We start from the raw sequence: 16,480 nt of genomic DNA, 5'->3' as shown, positions 1-16,480 counted from the left end.
AAATTTATATTACACGTGCTATTACTAACTTTGGCTTTTCCAATGGATCAGGCTCATTTCTACCAAAACCAGCAGGATTTTTCTCGGCTTCTTCTTTCGTAAGCAAATGTATTTCAGCTTCGACTTTGCCCTGTATGAAGTAATAAAGCATAATTTTCTGACAAAATATATTTAATGTAAAATATATACAAATGGTAATAAAAATATAAATTTTATAAGCTTATTAATTGAAAACTTTACAAAACTACTATTTTTGTTATTAAATAAGTACATATACTACATATATACATATATTTAAAGTTTCAGATTTATATGTATAATCTTCAAGTTATATACCGTTAGTTCCATGTCTTCATTTTCTTTTTTTACATAAAACGGCCACCAGCCTTTTATACGTTTCTGCTTGAAGATGTTAACCATAGGCACAGAGTCGTCTGTCTTTAGCATGCTCAATGAGCACAGCTTACTATTTTTTGCTCCTCGAGGAAACCGATTAAGATCGAGAGTTATTGCACCCAAAAAATCATCTGCTGAGAAATGATCTGCATCCCAGACCTACAAACAGTGTTATTTTTATCTATGGATCGACGAAATTAAAAAATCAGTTGTGTTACCTGTAACTCTAGGCGTGCTGGTATTTTACATTCGGTTTCGTCCCAGCTAAACAGACTCTCTTTACGATTGATAACGATCTTTTCTTCCGCTACCAAATAATCGAATGGAAATATGAAACGCCAATTAAAGTTTCCTTCACCGGTCAATGATCGGTAATGAATATCAGTGGATTGACAATCTTCCGGTCCCTTTAACCATCTGATAAACAATATTAAAGTGATATGTAATTTTTTAGTAGTATTTAAATTTTAAAAAGTTGAATTTTAAATAAAATATAAATGTAAATCTATTAAGATTTTAAGGAGATTTCAAAAATATGTTGTTGTAGATTTATATATATTCTTCATCTCTGTCTCATCTTAAATTCTCATTAAATAAGTTTTATATAGATACACAAAACTTTTATTTTTTTAAATTTAAATTTAATTTTAATTGTAATTTGTAGAATTAATTTACAAAATTATTTATTTTTAATAATAAAATAATTTGGTAGGCAAAATAATATTAATTAAATTATTGTTAAAAAAATTAAGATTTAAGAAAAATAATTTGAGAAATCTATATAAATAAAAATGTAAATGTTTGTTCCTCATTTAAGATCTCCGTAAGTTTTTCACCGATTGCTTTGAAATTTTGACACAACGTTGCATTCGTAAGCGGGAGTATTCTTATGGGGTCTGATTTTGGAAATACCGTGTGTTTCAAAAATGATGGCCATAATTTAAGTGTAAAAAATAGTTTTTTATTAATATTATTGAAATTTTGACACATTGAGACGGGGAGAGACCGGGAGAGACGGGGAGAGACCGTGAGAGACGAGAAGAGACCGGGAGAGACGGGGAGAGACCGGCAGAGACGCGGAGAGACCGGGAGAGACGGGGAGAGACCGGGAGAGACGGGGAGAGACCGGGAGCGACGGGGAGAGACCGAGAGAGACGGGGAGAGACGGGTAGAGACCAGGAGAGACGGAAAGAGACGGGAGAGACCGGGAGAGGTCTCTTTGCGAAGAATGTTTCTATTGTGTTTAAATTAAGGTAATAAGAAAAATAAAGATGGCTGTTATTTTATTGAAAAAAAGGAACGTATTTAAAACAGTCTTTTGAATGGATTTCTAAATCCATGGCAGCTTTTAGAAAAAAAAGTTAGAAGTACGTGAATAAATGAATATTAGATTTATTAAAGATAGATAAATGCTTATTCAAAAATAAAATAAAAAGTCTTGAAAGTTAAACAACGAAAGCAAAGAAAATTAAAAAAAAAACAGCATAAGAATAGAGAGCCACAGCAACGCGTGGCAGGGCATAGCTAGTATTTTATAATAACGAAAAGCTAAGAATTGTAATTATCATTAATAATAATTAAAATTAATAATTAATAATAGATAAATAAGTAATTAAATTTTGTTTAATTATTATATTTAAAAAGTTTGATAAAAAATGTATTTTTAAAAGTCTATATTTACCCTTTTACATAAATGTCACTCATCTTTTCGCCGGTGAAAAATGCATCATCTTCCAGAACGACGTCGTCTGTATTCCATATGATAATTCTCAATTCATAACTCTTGGGTTTTCTCGGTGAAATATCGATGGGTGGCCCAGGCGAGGGCATATCCATTGGAAACATGTCCACCCACATTTCTAATTTTCCCTGTTCAATTCCAGGTTTCTCAGGATTATAAAGCGGTCGAGTTTCAACATGCTCAGGTACTAGAGCACAACCAATTCGCGGAAAGGCGTTCCATTGATGAAGAACTGCTAAGGCGAGATGTTCTTCCATTCCTAAAAGAGTAATTTTTACGCAAGAAGGTATTTATATCAATCTTACATATTTAAAAACTAAATAAATTATGTATATTAAAAGGTTGAAATAAGTATTAATTATACTTAAGAGATAGTATTCTTTCATTTCAATCTTTTCACATACCCTTAGTATGCACATAATATTCCATGTCTTCGTTTGAAAGAGAAAATGTTTTTCTGCCGATTGTAACGCGTCCATGAGAATACATTGGCCCATCGATTTTACCATCTTTACATAGCTTCAAGAGTATCTGAGTCGGTTTCATTGCATCTCTCCATTTATTGTACCCAGATCTAGAACAGAGATAACGTCCAATTAACCTTGTACTTTGGAATTTACTTGTGTTCTTGCATTTGATTTTTATCCAACATGTTAATTTAAAACCTACAATACGTTACTTTCCACAATATAGTCTAATGGTATGCCTTAGTGTGAAAGTAATAGCGTACAAAATTATATCAAGCAGAAACTCACAGTATATATATTTTTTTAATGAGCTTTTAATGTGAATGCGTGTCAGACAAAAGAGATTGCAATTAAAAAACAATTATTAGTCTTTGTTAAAAATCTTTTATGGATTTACTAGTTTTAAATAAATAGTGTTGATGTGATAAAAGAGTTTTGTTGTTAAATTACTGAATTGCGTGACACAATTTGTTTCATTGCCGGAAAGATCTCATTTGCTATGCACAACGTAATGTAACTCTACTCGTTGTATATAAACTCACTCGTCGTATTTCTTCGCGAGACCGCATGTAGCTCGATGTCTACTGTAGAAGCGATTTTCCAAATCGATTTTGGTTTCGCCGATCAAGTCATCTGTTCCGACCAAATCCCAATCTAGGACTTGCACCGTGAGCAGAGAATCCTGCGGAAACGTTGCCTCGATCTCGAAACATCTTGAATGTTTTAAAATTGATTCAAAATACACACAGACAACGATGTTTTAACAAGAATAAAATACAAAATAAAATATAAAAGTTAATAAACTTTTGTATTTTATATGCAAAGTTCATATTTTACACATCATAATTTTCTTTTAAGAAAATATTTTAAAAAAAGTTATATCTGAATATAAAAATTATGATATTAAAAAAAAGATATAATTTCTAATTTATTAGCTATGCAGAATCCAGAACATAATTTAATAGAAGTCAAAATTTCAATTAAAGAATTTTTTTTTTTTTCAAATTGAAGCCAAGTCTACGAACTATTAAAATAAAATCTTTAATTATAAAAGAATTATGCGATTATTTATTATAATGCTATGACATAAAACACATACTTTCCGAAGACAGGATTCAATTGTTTCGACACGTAATTCTCCTTATCGCTAATTCTCTTGCCTCCCAATTGCAAGACCACATAGGGATCCGCTTTCCCATTCAAATCGCTAGGATGGAGATCATTAGCTTTAACGATGTATACCCGTACCAGAACGTGAATAGGTTCGTTCGATGGAACACCCTGGAAGAATCCGTACTGTGGATCAAAACCCATTACGGTGTGATCTACCAGATCCTTAGGCAACGGCCACTTATAGACCTTCAGTGCGCCCTTGAAGTTGCCGACAATTCTTGACTCATCCTCGGTTTCGTCACCGGTCTTTTTGCCTCGGTACAATTCGAAAGTGTGCAGCCATTCCTTAAACTGTTCAAATTCGGGCTGCGCCTCCAGCTCTCCGGGATATACTTTTAGTAGAGCGATCTTGTTGTACTTATATTGGGTTTGTTTGGGACTAACTCTCGAGACGAATTTCACTGCGTTTGTTGGTGATTTCAAACCAAACAGCCTTTTCGTAGGATTAATTCCGGGATTTTTATCGCCCGAGACAGCCAGTTGATTTTGTGCAACAGCTTCGTCAAAGAGCATCGGTAATGTTCCGTTTGGTTGGTTCTGAAAAATAAATTTCTCTTTGCGCAATTCTTTGTTCTCCTCGATCATCGTTTCTACAGATGCGAAGTACTTTGTCCACCAATCTTGACAGCCATCGCCGTCCTCTGATGCGCCTACATCACCTAAAAATATATTTAAAGATTTGGTTCACACACATTATTTAAATTTAAATTTATTAATTAAAAAAGTTATCAAAAGTATTTATATAATTCAAATTGATAAAAATACAAATTGATAATAAATTTAATTGTTAATGTAACAATTCTTCTCTTGACAGTAGCATAATAATTTTATTGTATAACAGTATAAGGATGTGTTTATATACGTGTGTAAACTTAAATACATATTTAATATACATTAACAAATATCAATATTTTAACCGATATCTTTATCTTAATCAAATAAATGCATTTGATCTTTTTATTAAATTTTTGTAATTTTTTAAAACGCACTTATGTTGTTGTCATTAGCCAAACTATGCTTTCTACGTAAGTTCTGCTCCGTTTTGTCTTTTTTTGTAGGACCACCTATTAATTCGAATCCGAGAGTGATGATGGTATCTCCGTTGTTAGCTTCCAAATCATTCATCGATTCAGGTAACGTTTGTTGAAGTTTCGATTTAGATGAATCAAGAGCTGCAATAATTAAGTTTTAAATTAAAATGCTGGGAATATAAATTTGCAAGCAGCACTAAATCTTTTAACTTAATTATTGAATTCAACTTTTATAACTAAGAAGCAAATAAATTATTATAATGATACAATTTATTATAAAGTAATTATTTTTGTTAATTATAATTAAAATATTTGTCATGTTTTTCAGTAATAGAACTATATTATTATTTTGATTATGTTAAAATTTAATTATGTTATATGTCAAATTGTATAACTCTCCATTTATTCTATTCGTAAAATTCTATTAAATTGTATAATTGTAAGCTTTATAAGATTTATAAAGCAATTTCAAAGTGTCTCACAATTAATCGATTGATTAATTACGTATCACTTTTGTGTAATTACCCGTGCATTGTAACTGATACAAACTCTTCTTTCTCTCCTGAGCGTCCTTTGCCCTCTTAGTTAAAGGGTAGTACATATACTTGTGAATTGAATTGATGGTGTGTGTACCGACAAGGGTATATCTGCCAAAACTTCGACAATCCACCGCTCTTATAGTCAATGGCGGTCGATACAGCTCTTGTTCTGGAAGCTCCAATTCCATAAATTTGATCGGCATATTAAAATTCGGATTTTTCTTCGCATTTGCTATGACGGACGAATAAAGAATGTGGCCAGCGCATTCAACATCCACACGGGGTTTATCGACAGTTAATAGATGGATTCTTTTCAAATCTCGCAATCCCCAAAAGAGTACCTCGATTCTAAAAGCCAATACTATTAATTAAGGGTGCTATAACGATAAATTTATTTATTATAACATATTAATTCTTTTATGTATATTTTTGAATGATAAGTATATTTTTCTTTTATTTAAATAACATACAGTTACAATGTATAATTAATATAAAATCTAACAAACTACAGTAAATATGGGGCTTTTCAGATTTTTCAACAGTCTTAAATTGTTTATAGTTATGTAAAAATAATTTACTAGAGAAATAGATCTCATTCTTTAAATAAAAGTTCTACAAATTAATTAATTACATGGACTAAATTCTTTTTAAAATATTTAATTTTTCTTTAAATATAATTATTAAAATATTATATCTTTCTAAAAATCTTATTTAAAAAATTAATTTTAAAAAAATGCAAAGAATTTTAAAATAAACAACAACGAAAAATTAATAACGTTACCGATATTTTGATAAAGTAGGTCGAATTCCTACGGGCACAGGAAGAATTGGGCCTTGGTCCTGACCAGAACCCGGAGCCTGGGATCCGCTGCTGGAATCTTTGGGATCCGGCAAAGTAGGAAAGCCATAATCTTTAGTAGAGGGATACTCCAACAATTCAAAGACTGCCAGAAGTTCGCCAGCCCTCGAGGCTCCTCTAGTAACTTCGTACCATTCCAAGGATGGTGGATATTGCGGCGGAGTGTAAGGATCGGCGGCGAGTTTGACATGAGGTCGTGCAATTGCTCGACCGATGTATTCCGATTTTCCCTGAAATTATAAAGAAAAATTTTAATATATCTGAACAGATACACTGATCGACCATGTGGCTACGAGGATGCGAGGAAGCTGTGTAAAGGGAATGTGTATATAGAGGGGAACATTTATTGTCTAAAATTTAACAGATTTACTTATGATTAGAATATTTATGGGCATTATGAAGAAGTGCAAAATGGTGAAATCTGGGATTTGTAAAAGAGAGGGATACATAGCGCAATCTGAACTAGTTAAGAAAAAAATATTAGAATTATCAAAGTGCTAGAATTGTCTTCTTCTAAAATTTATTTAGCAAATAATCGGTTTTTAACAAGTTAAATGTTATTAATTAATGATATATATATGTTTATAACGAAACTCATATAATGTAGCATAGCATTTACAAACTTTTTCTATGTTACTTTAGAAATTGCTCTTTTTATTATTGCGCTTATAGAGATCATACAATAATTGAAAAATGTTTTTATGGAATAGAAAAACATTTTAACTTAATTAAGAAACGATGATAAAATAATGATAAATGTTTTTTCGACAATTTTTAAAAATATTTAATTTCTAAGTCTCTTCTCAAGAAATTAATGTTATTACTAAATATATCTATATTTCTCTTTCTAATAATATGTGACGTAAGCTCGCGTCTTCATCATGGAAATATTAGTATTAGGTAATAAGTAGAGATGTATCTATTTACCATAATAATATGAAACCGAGTAAGGGAAAGGGAACCAAGTCCTACGCAAAAGTCATTTGCAGTTGTGGTGTTTGTGTGTGTGTGTGTGTGTGTGTGTAGATATAACTCTTCATTGACTATTGCAGCAATTTCACGACTTGGAAACTTGTAGTCCTCGAAATTCCGAGTTCGTGAATTCTGATATCGCGCAAGTTTTGCCGCTTTACCTATCCTAACACATAGATAACAAGTGCCATGCTGAACGTATGTTATGTGTGTTTCCGGTGCGGGTGTCGTGTGATGTGCGTCGTGTCATCCGGCATCGTATAAATGTCAATATGTTTTATACAAACTGTCAAAGCAGAGCCCTCATGCAGTTTTATGTCCATAGATATTATATGACTCTGTAAAAAGAACGATTACGGAATCATAGAAGCGATAATTCATTTTAACTTCTAATGTTTCCATATAATGTGCCATTATAATTTTATTTAAATTGTGCGAATCTGATTAAAACTAAAATCTTTCATTGATTTATGGAAACATTTTTGAATTTCAAGTTTTGGAGCACATAAAAGTCACGCTTTAAAAAATCTGCTTGTTATTTCGATAGACAAATTTTAACAAGTAAATAAACGTAATGCTTAAAAAGTAAAATAGTACACAGAAATTATCTGTAGAGATAGAAGGAATAGAGATAATATGATTAAATGAAGACTATTTGACTTACCACTTTATCCTGATCAAACAGCTCAATGACAATGGTGGGTGGATCTTTCTTGATTTCCTCAGCGGTGCCGTAAATTAAAATATCATCGAACAGCAGCAGTTCGTCCCATGTTGGGCTAAGAGTTTCGTCAATCACCTGAGTGCACTTGCAAAATTCACCGCAAATCACTCTTGCAAATGGGTCCGAGAGACCAGACGCATCGCTGCCTATCAGCGATCTCGCTTGGTACATGTGGGCTCTCAGTTGAAATTTCTGGCGAATAATTCGGAATGACAGTATTACTCATTTATTCGGTGAGCGGTGCAACTTTCTAGATAATACGTACGTGCTTTTGAACGTAGTGAATTACAGTAGGCGGTAACGCACGAGGCCTGTCTACGTTTCTCAACTCGTGCCTGATCTCGTATCCTTTCGGTAAACCTTGAATAAAGTATTTCTTGTGCTTCAGTATTCCTAGCCACATGTAGATCTGCAATTTCGTTTGGATCGCCCATCCCGAAGGTCCGAATCTCTTTTTGCCTGGAAGCTGTACATAGATTCTACTTAAAATTCTACGCGAGAATACGGTTTAAATTCGTCAAATGTCAACGTCAAATGTTTATGTTATTTTTAAATTATTTCTACGTCTTATTAATTTAACTTCAGACGTATATATTGAATTTAATTCAATTTAGTTTATTACGCATTGATGTGTAACCATACATTAATGTTTCTAGTAATCAGCTAGTACATTAAACTGTAATATTTATATGTAGTACATAAACTATATAAAAGCTACATATATGCAAAGCTTAAAAGAGAGACATTTTTATGCTCATATATATTTATACATACTTACCTTGAGAAACATAGTCTGCACTTTCCCGCAATGTCGGCCACATTCCTCGTCGACGACCGAGTAGATCAGTTCACGACCCGGTATCCTCTGGTACGCCACTCGTCTCCCGGAGCTGATCACCCAGATGAACACGTCCGGCAGGGAGTCTTGCGGCTAAAAGAGAGATCAAGCTGTTCCATTTCGTGGAGCTTATACGCGATATGGCGACAGTTAAAAAACAACTACTACTGACATCCTCGACGAGAAACTTCAATTTCTGCAGATAATTATGAGCTGTCTTTAATCTTTCCTTGAAGCTGCTCTTAGTCACGAGGGCCTTGAGGTTGCGTGCCAGGATCCCAATATTCTCCACTTCCCGCTGGCACAATTTTGTACGCTCCTTGTCCAGCTTCGTTTTTCCGACACCTGGACCAGTCACACTAGACTTGCTAATACTAACATATCGGTTACAGTTCGCGCTGAGTTCCTCGAGGGTAGATTTTAAAAGCTTTTCGCATGTCGAATCTTCCAAGTGCAATTGCACCTCCGCCAATCCTTCCTCCTAGTGGGAATACGAAGAAAAGATTTTATTGGTTTTATGTAAATCCACTAAATTGAGGTCGCTGTGATCTCTTCATCTCGGTCAGATAGCAATTCCGTTAAGAATCTAATGCTCTCGAGAGGATAGAGATATCCAATTTAGATAAATGTATTCCTAAATGATTCTGACAAATAAATAAATATTTTTGGATTGGCCACATTATTAGTATCTATCTGAAGATGAAAATAGTAAAACTTTATATTAATGTACTATTGTTATACGTTTTATATTTATATTTTAAAAAATTCTTTATATTTGCGTGTTAAATTTAATTGAAAACTTAATCAATATTTATTATTTTGTAATGATACTATAATAAATAAGTTTTGATTGTTTAATTAATTTGATGGAATATAATTTTAAAAAAATGATGAAAAAACCGATTAAAATTAAAAGAATAGTTTTAATTAATTATCTTAAAAACTTACCAATTTATCGACGATCTTGCCGATAATATTGCTGTTGTACATTCTACGTCTGTAATCCGGCCATGTGCTTCTTACATGAAGGCATGGTTTGTCGTCCCAGTATGGCAAGAAGTAATAAATCTTATCATGCGTCATCGGTTTACTAGCCGGCGTGGTACTTTGCCAGGATCCAGCAAGTACTTCCTGCAGCTCTTCCTCTTCACCGCTCGTTCCACTCTTCGATCCTGTCTCGAACATCTGTAACGAGAGAAAAACGTGTTTCCTACTTTTGACGGACAACATTGTTACAAAGTTTTAATAATTTTTTTTTCCTTAAGAAAAGTATTTTATAAAAAATAACTTGTGAAAAGTGTTTCGAGGTAAAACATCTCAAGATAAGTTTTTCATTAAAAACATTTTTAAGTTTTAAGAGAGTACCGTTGATCGTATAAAATCTCTCACCTTAAAACTTTCATTATGACCATCGAGAGCATTACCCGCGTTTCCGATCGATATTTCAAAGTACATCGGTTTATCGCCGAGTTTCTTGTCAATCATCGTGGCATCCATGATCGTGGCATACAGGAAAAACTCTTCGTTTCTCGCGTAAGCGGTTTCGTTGACTGGTACCGTCGGTTCCACTTCAACTTCCGATGGTGCCATTTCCACGTTATCGGTAATCTCGGTTCGTATTGCTATCAGTAGCCTAAACGTGAACAACAAATTGAAAAACGGATGTAATATAATTTGAAATTCAATACTTTTACGTTAATTTTTTTCTATTTGATTTTACGTTAATTAATTCCCAAGCTATTACTTATAATTATAATTTATTAATTGTTAGTATAATTAATTCATTAATTAATAATTAGTTTATTAAATATAATTGTTAAATAACGTACAAAATTAATTATATTGTTTATGCAACAATGTTTATATTTTATTATATAAAATAGAATGCTATACAACCTTGCTCTGTATGAAATTCCCTCGCCTAAGCCGGTATTCAACGTCGAATGCTCGTCTATGAGACTGTAATCTCTGATGCTGCCATAAAGATGGATAAACGCCGGACCAAAAGTCGGCAAGAAACCCTTTTCACCGTCATTACTGATCTGCTTCAGGTCAACGAAGTGTGTACCGATGACGGTGGCGTGCACCGGATCGTTATCGCATAATTGTATCTTTATCCTCTGACAGAGAGGAGGAAACATCTCGGTAAAAACTATCTGCTCGTTCCATACTGGAGCATAGCTATGCTTCTTCACGCTTGTTTTTCCCTGAGTAGCCATAAATTAAAAAAAAAACTGGATTGACATATGTATTATAATTGACGCTCTACTTAATGTTATTATGTCTCAATTCAACAATTTTATGCGGAAATAAGCAACTATTAATTTTTTAATGATTCTGACAAATTTTAAAACACTTTTATTTATACAACGTTTAAATATCGTAAAGCTAATCTCTGCTTTAAAAATGCAGCGGTAATTAGCGTAAGATATTTGTTTAATAACGTCTTGATTAGTTGAGTTCGTAAAAATGAATCGAGCTTACACTGAGACCAGCAAAGGACACTTGAACATATGGATCCACCAGATCCTTCACTTCCCCCGTGAAAGCCTTCTTCACATTCGCCATAATGCTGCTGTTCATTTTTGGCAAACCGTCAGCTCTGTAAATCTTCACCACAAATTTCGCACGTTGTCTCTCGATTGGCACGCCGTCTGGCAATAAGAGATTGCCCTCGATGTCGTCTTCGTCCTTTTCACTTTTCGGAGGTATTTTTACGGTATCGCCTTTGCCAATAACGCTTATGTCGCATTTTAGATAGCCCTTGGGTCCACCAGCAACGTCATCCGGATCGGTAAGCAGGGCCCATTTATGGTAGAATTGATGATCTAGAGATAAAATTAATTGACGTCGAACTAATGATATACGATGCTTGTTAAAAAAGGGAAGGAGTTTATAATTAACGAGAAGAGTAATGAGTTTACCTTAAAAAGCGGCATGAAATACAGTGACATTTTGAGAGAAATAATTTAATTTAAAAATTTGATATTTTGTATCTTTTAAAAAAAGAACATTTTAAAAATATATAAACAGATGTAAAGTTTTGTTTAAAAAAATTATAATGTTAAAATTAAAATAAAACAATAAAAATATATAATTTTAATATTAATACCTTTCTTAACCTGCCATTACTTTTGCATTACGCTTTTCATCCGTTTTTCCGGGTAAACTCTCTCATTTTTAATTTACAGTTTACAATCATCAAACAGTTAAAATACAGACAGAGAGAATAAGCTAAGAATTGAAAAAAGAGATCTGCAAAAAGCAATCAGAAAGCTTTGTTTATATTTAGAGCATAAAACAGCTGAGAGAATTGCAGTTTTTCAATATTCCGTGTATCTTTGTGTATTTATTTCTTTGGAGAAGTGCAATTTAAATTTGACAATCAGAGTCATTTAAACGACTTTCTGCCATACATTCAAACATTTATTTTTATTACCTCTTTTAAAAATGCTCGATGGATTTATCCGAAAATCACGCGCCTCACTCACGCATTATAGTTTTAACTATATTCGAATCACGCGCTTAGATAAATAAAGATATCAATTAAAATCGACGGTCGTTATACGTTATCAAATGAGCGCAATTATCATTTGTATAAATGTATTAATTTAAAGCACTCGTTTATATTTCATAAATAAACAAAAAATCTGATAACAGTATTGAACGAACACCCGCGTATTATGCAACCTTAATGCAATTAAACAGCATAGGATTACGTTATACCTTTATAACGATGTAATCGATATTTTACTCGAGACCTTTAGCCTTGGTATGTTATTAGTTCATTCGGGTTTATTAAAGCATCGATTAGAGTATCAAAGTAACCAACGTAACATATGTATATTATATGATATTGTTTGCGATGCTTAGTATTTTACTCTTAAAAAGGCAAATATAAATTTAATTTAAGTGTAGATTTCATATAAATAGAATTAATATATTTTACATTAATAAATTTTATTGAAACTTTATTAAAACATCTAATAATAAAAATTACAATAATAAAAATAAATTACAACATAGTATTCTATAAAGTTATCAAAAAAGATTGATTTTACATTCATAATCTGTTTAATCAAAGGAACGTAATTTTGAAATGCTTGTCTTAACAACAAGTAAAAAAAGAAGCATATTATTATGATCACAGTTTGTATTTTTTTTTATTAAGGCAGGTATTCACATGTGATTCTTTGTCAATACAAACAAGTCCGACCGAAAAGAATCAATGCGAGTAATTGGAGCGAAAGTTCATTCGTTCACAAGCGATTATCCTCGGTGTAATCATACGGGTGTAAAATTTTTACCTATGCAATACAGTACTTTAGCGTGTGCGAGAACGCGTAGTTCGGGATTAACATGGACGTACACATTTACGGTATGTATGGCATGCGTAAAGACATCCATATACGTAGAGGTGAAAAGCCTAGCATGCGGAGGATTCGCGATAAAAATAGAGCGTGTGTTCTCGCAACAAATGTCAAACGTAACAAATGATGATTGATATTTTTTTCACCGGCCCAATCCGCAGCTTTCCCTAACAATTCCTTCCGAAGCGTTGATCGATCACGGATTACAATGCTAGATTTCAACGCTAAAAAATTGTTTCAAAAAGGTGTGCATCGGCGGAATAGATATTTCTGTGGCATGAAGGATTGTAATATGTTTGATTTTAAATGTATGGCTTCATTTGCAAATGGGCGTGTCTGCTAATTACGCATCTCGTTGTCCATAAGAGCTTGGTTTTGTAGGGGTCTTTATGAAATAGGATATACAAAGGAGCAATCCTGCGCAAACTCTTTATGCACAGGAGAGCAGTATATTCATTAAAATCATGATTGTAAAATACTTGCTCATTTAATGCAACGATATTTTTGCATATAATAAATGTAAATTACGTAAATTTGAAAAAATGTAGCTTTAAAGTACAAAATATATAAAAATATATTGGGACAAACTCGACAGAGATGAAAACATCAATACTACCAACATGTGAATGTGTTGATTACTACTACATATAAAATAGTACATATATTGCTATTAATGAAATTAAACATATAAAATGAGGTTAAACATATATTTGTTTAAAGTTAATTGATACTTTTAAGGAAGAGATGTCAAAATCAACAGTTTGCCGATTAAGTTCAACAAGAAAGAACAATTCCTACAAAAGTCCGAGTAGATTTTTTTAAACATGCGATTATTTAGGTCACGAAGCGTGAGAGCTTGTAATTTCAGGGAACATCTTAAATAACACAGAACCACGAAGAATTAAAAAACGAGACTGAGGCTGATGGGATTTTCTTGTTAGAAGTATAATGCGCCATAACAAATTTCTACGTTTCTCCAAGTTGCCTTCAAGTTATACCGCACAAAAGGATCTTCCTTGCAAACACGGAGGCTTTTTGAAACTCGCAGGCAGAGTGCAGAGATGTAATAGAGACGTTATTTATCGAAAACATTTGTCGATAAAATGAAGTGCACTTGCCAGTGTCGCATACCGAGTCTCATACCAGATGTACCACTTAAGAATTTGATCCGCGCGCAATAAAAAAGATTTAAAAAATGAAGTATCTTTTAAATATCCGTTTGGCTTGATAATCGAGATAGTAACAAAAACTTTTGCCATCAAGATCAGACAGCATATTTTAGATACTTGTAAAGAACCTAAGTTTTCAAGGCGCAAACGATTAGTTTGCGTTTTAATATTTTGTTTTATATTTTCAAAAAGGTTCTCATTTAGATAATTATAGATTATATTTTAAATTGCGTTCTTTAAATATCAATAATGCATAGTTTGCGTTTCAAGTACGTATATTAGTTTCACAATATTTTGTAAATTATACTTGAACTACGGTGTATACTATCTGTTCTGGATCGTTAACGTGAGTTTCTCTTTCGTAGAAGGAAGTTTCCGAGTGTGTACATCAAGCATTAGACTCGTCTGGTCTCTGGACAATGTAAACCTGTACCTGGTTGTGCCCATACCGTCGCGATGTCTAACTTAAAGCTGCCCAGCGTTAGATTAGCACGCAAGAGATTCCGCGATTGCTGCACCTGCGTATTATTAAAATACGTACTAATTGAGCTTCTTCCTCATCCCCTCTTATTTGAATTTTCATTTATGAACATCAAGCGCTTTGGTATGACGTCTGATATAAGTCGATTATAATTTCCAAATTGAATTTAAATGTTCATCCCTTAAGCCATTTTCAAATAATCGATTTTCGATATTCGTCATAATACCCGACCAATGTAATTGTGAATGACGAAGATGTAATAAGGCGAAATTATTCAGGAACGCGCGCGTATTTACACGCTCAACTAACTACGTATTCCAAATGTATTAAATATCCAATGAGCAAATTAATTAAATCATTTCCTTTCAGACTTTTATGTAAATGCGAGTAAACTCACCGACAGCGTAATGATTTTGTCGAATAGCATAACAGGCGGCATGTGGAAGTCGAAGACGAAGTACTGAAAATATTAAAAAACGGGAAAAATGATTATTAGGAAAATAAAAGGATTAAGTAAATATACGTAAATAAAATTTCTCCAAAAAATAATTTCTTCAAAACAATGACAAATTTCTAATAATTTTAATAAACTAGCAAAAGCTCTAAAGACTTATTTATCTTTTTATCAAGTTTCGCATCCAAATTCCTCACATCATAAACTCGACAATTAAACAATGTATACATCTGTTTTTTACTTCGTTGTAATATGGGCAATTCGTAGATTCCTTGACGCTGGTATATTTGCGTTGATCTCCAATTTGCACGCAAACCACCGGATCCATGTTGAGACCGGCGAGCTGCCGCGCTTCTATGATAGTTACGCACACTTGGTAATCTTGAGCTTTTAACGCGCTTTGCCAGGTATCGCTCGTCTGTGAAACGAGAAAAGTTTTTTGTTGATTTGACTTGATTTAAATAACTTAAAGAGGCAGAATATGAAACGGCACGTGCAAAGTTTTTAAATCAGGAAAAGAAATGCTGTACGACTGCAATTTTTACTGTAGCATAGTGAAGAGAAGGAAAAGTGCCTCTATTATCTTTCAACTGTGTTTAAAGCATAGCTATTCGACGTTTAAAATTAATTAATCCGGAAGCAGTATCAAATCACACACACAATACGTCTTAAACGTAATAATGAACCCGAAAAGGCTTGCTAGATCATTAGAGCAGTTTATATAGATAAATCAAATTCTTTTACACGAAAAATTTTTTACATAGAAAAGGTATATTATTTCTATATAACTTGAAATAAAATCACGTTATTTGTTCGTTATAAAGAGAAATTCTATCATACCGCTTCTCCAAACATCAAAAACTCCAAAATTGAATTTAGAACGGATAAGATTTTTTCGCAGTATTATTCAGAAATACTATGAAAATGTAATAATTTCTGAATATAATACAGACAAACTGTTTGTCACAGAAAAAAAGTCGAAATAATTTTGCGCAAAAAGTTTTGCTCTCAATTTAAGTTTCCCTTTTTCGAATTGATCGATCTCTTATTTAAATATTTATGAATAATTGCTGGTAAGCATAAATAAAAGCTATAAATAAAGTATTGTTTTTTATTTCTTTAATTATCTAAACAGATCATATTTTTTCAGTATTAGTGTAATGCAATGTTTAGTTTTCGAGAAATAAGGGAAAAGCGACTTTAAAAATCCTATACTAGTATTGGTGACTTTTCTCTATTTTTAAATTTTTGTAGAATAAATTTTAT

At 32.7% G+C, this 16,480-nt stretch overlaps 1 protein-coding gene across 4 annotated transcripts in view; it reads right to left on the bottom strand.

Annotated features, from left to right (window-relative positions):
• LOC105831353 (otoferlin) overlaps positions 1-16,480 on the bottom strand; it is a 36,654-nt gene that overhangs the window by 1,071 nt on the left and 19,103 nt on the right. For 2 of the 4 annotated variants that reach the window (XM_012671414.3, XM_012671415.3), the window contains exons 6-27: positions 15,456-15,632; positions 15,158-15,220; positions 14,713-14,797; positions 11,225-11,568; positions 10,637-10,947; positions 10,130-10,373; positions 9,689-9,925; positions 8,913-9,221; positions 8,681-8,833; positions 8,168-8,368; positions 7,843-8,094; positions 7,466-7,516; positions 6,129-6,436; positions 5,334-5,695; positions 4,767-4,949; positions 3,704-4,436; positions 3,147-3,317; positions 2,542-2,711; positions 2,078-2,396; positions 615-813; positions 337-555; positions 30-130 (exon numbers count right to left, since the gene is read on the bottom strand). In XM_012671414.3, coding sequence (XP_012526868.1) covers positions 30-130; positions 337-555; positions 615-813; positions 2,078-2,396; positions 2,542-2,711; positions 3,147-3,317; positions 3,704-4,436; positions 4,767-4,949; positions 5,334-5,695; positions 6,129-6,436; positions 7,466-7,516; positions 7,843-8,094; positions 8,168-8,368; positions 8,681-8,833; positions 8,913-9,221; positions 9,689-9,925; positions 10,130-10,373; positions 10,637-10,947; positions 11,225-11,568; positions 14,713-14,797; positions 15,158-15,220; positions 15,456-15,632 — 5,192 coding nt within the window. The remainder of the gene's footprint in view (positions 1-29; positions 131-336; positions 556-614; positions 814-2,077; positions 2,397-2,541; positions 2,712-3,146; positions 3,318-3,703; positions 4,437-4,766; positions 4,950-5,333; positions 5,696-6,128; positions 6,437-7,465; positions 7,517-7,842; positions 8,095-8,167; positions 8,369-8,680; positions 8,834-8,912; positions 9,222-9,688; positions 9,926-10,129; positions 10,374-10,636; positions 10,948-11,224; positions 11,569-14,712; positions 14,798-15,157; positions 15,221-15,455; positions 15,633-16,480) is intronic. The other 2 variants (XM_012671416.3, XM_012671417.3) reach the window with 2 other exon arrangements.

This window comes from Monomorium pharaonis, chromosome 11 (assembly GCF_013373865.1).
Source record: "Monomorium pharaonis isolate MP-MQ-018 chromosome 11, ASM1337386v2, whole genome shotgun sequence".
In the NCBI taxonomy this organism is placed as follows: domain Eukaryota; kingdom Metazoa; phylum Arthropoda; class Insecta; order Hymenoptera; family Formicidae; genus Monomorium; species Monomorium pharaonis.
This window is presented reverse-complemented; position numbering and strand designations above follow the sequence as displayed.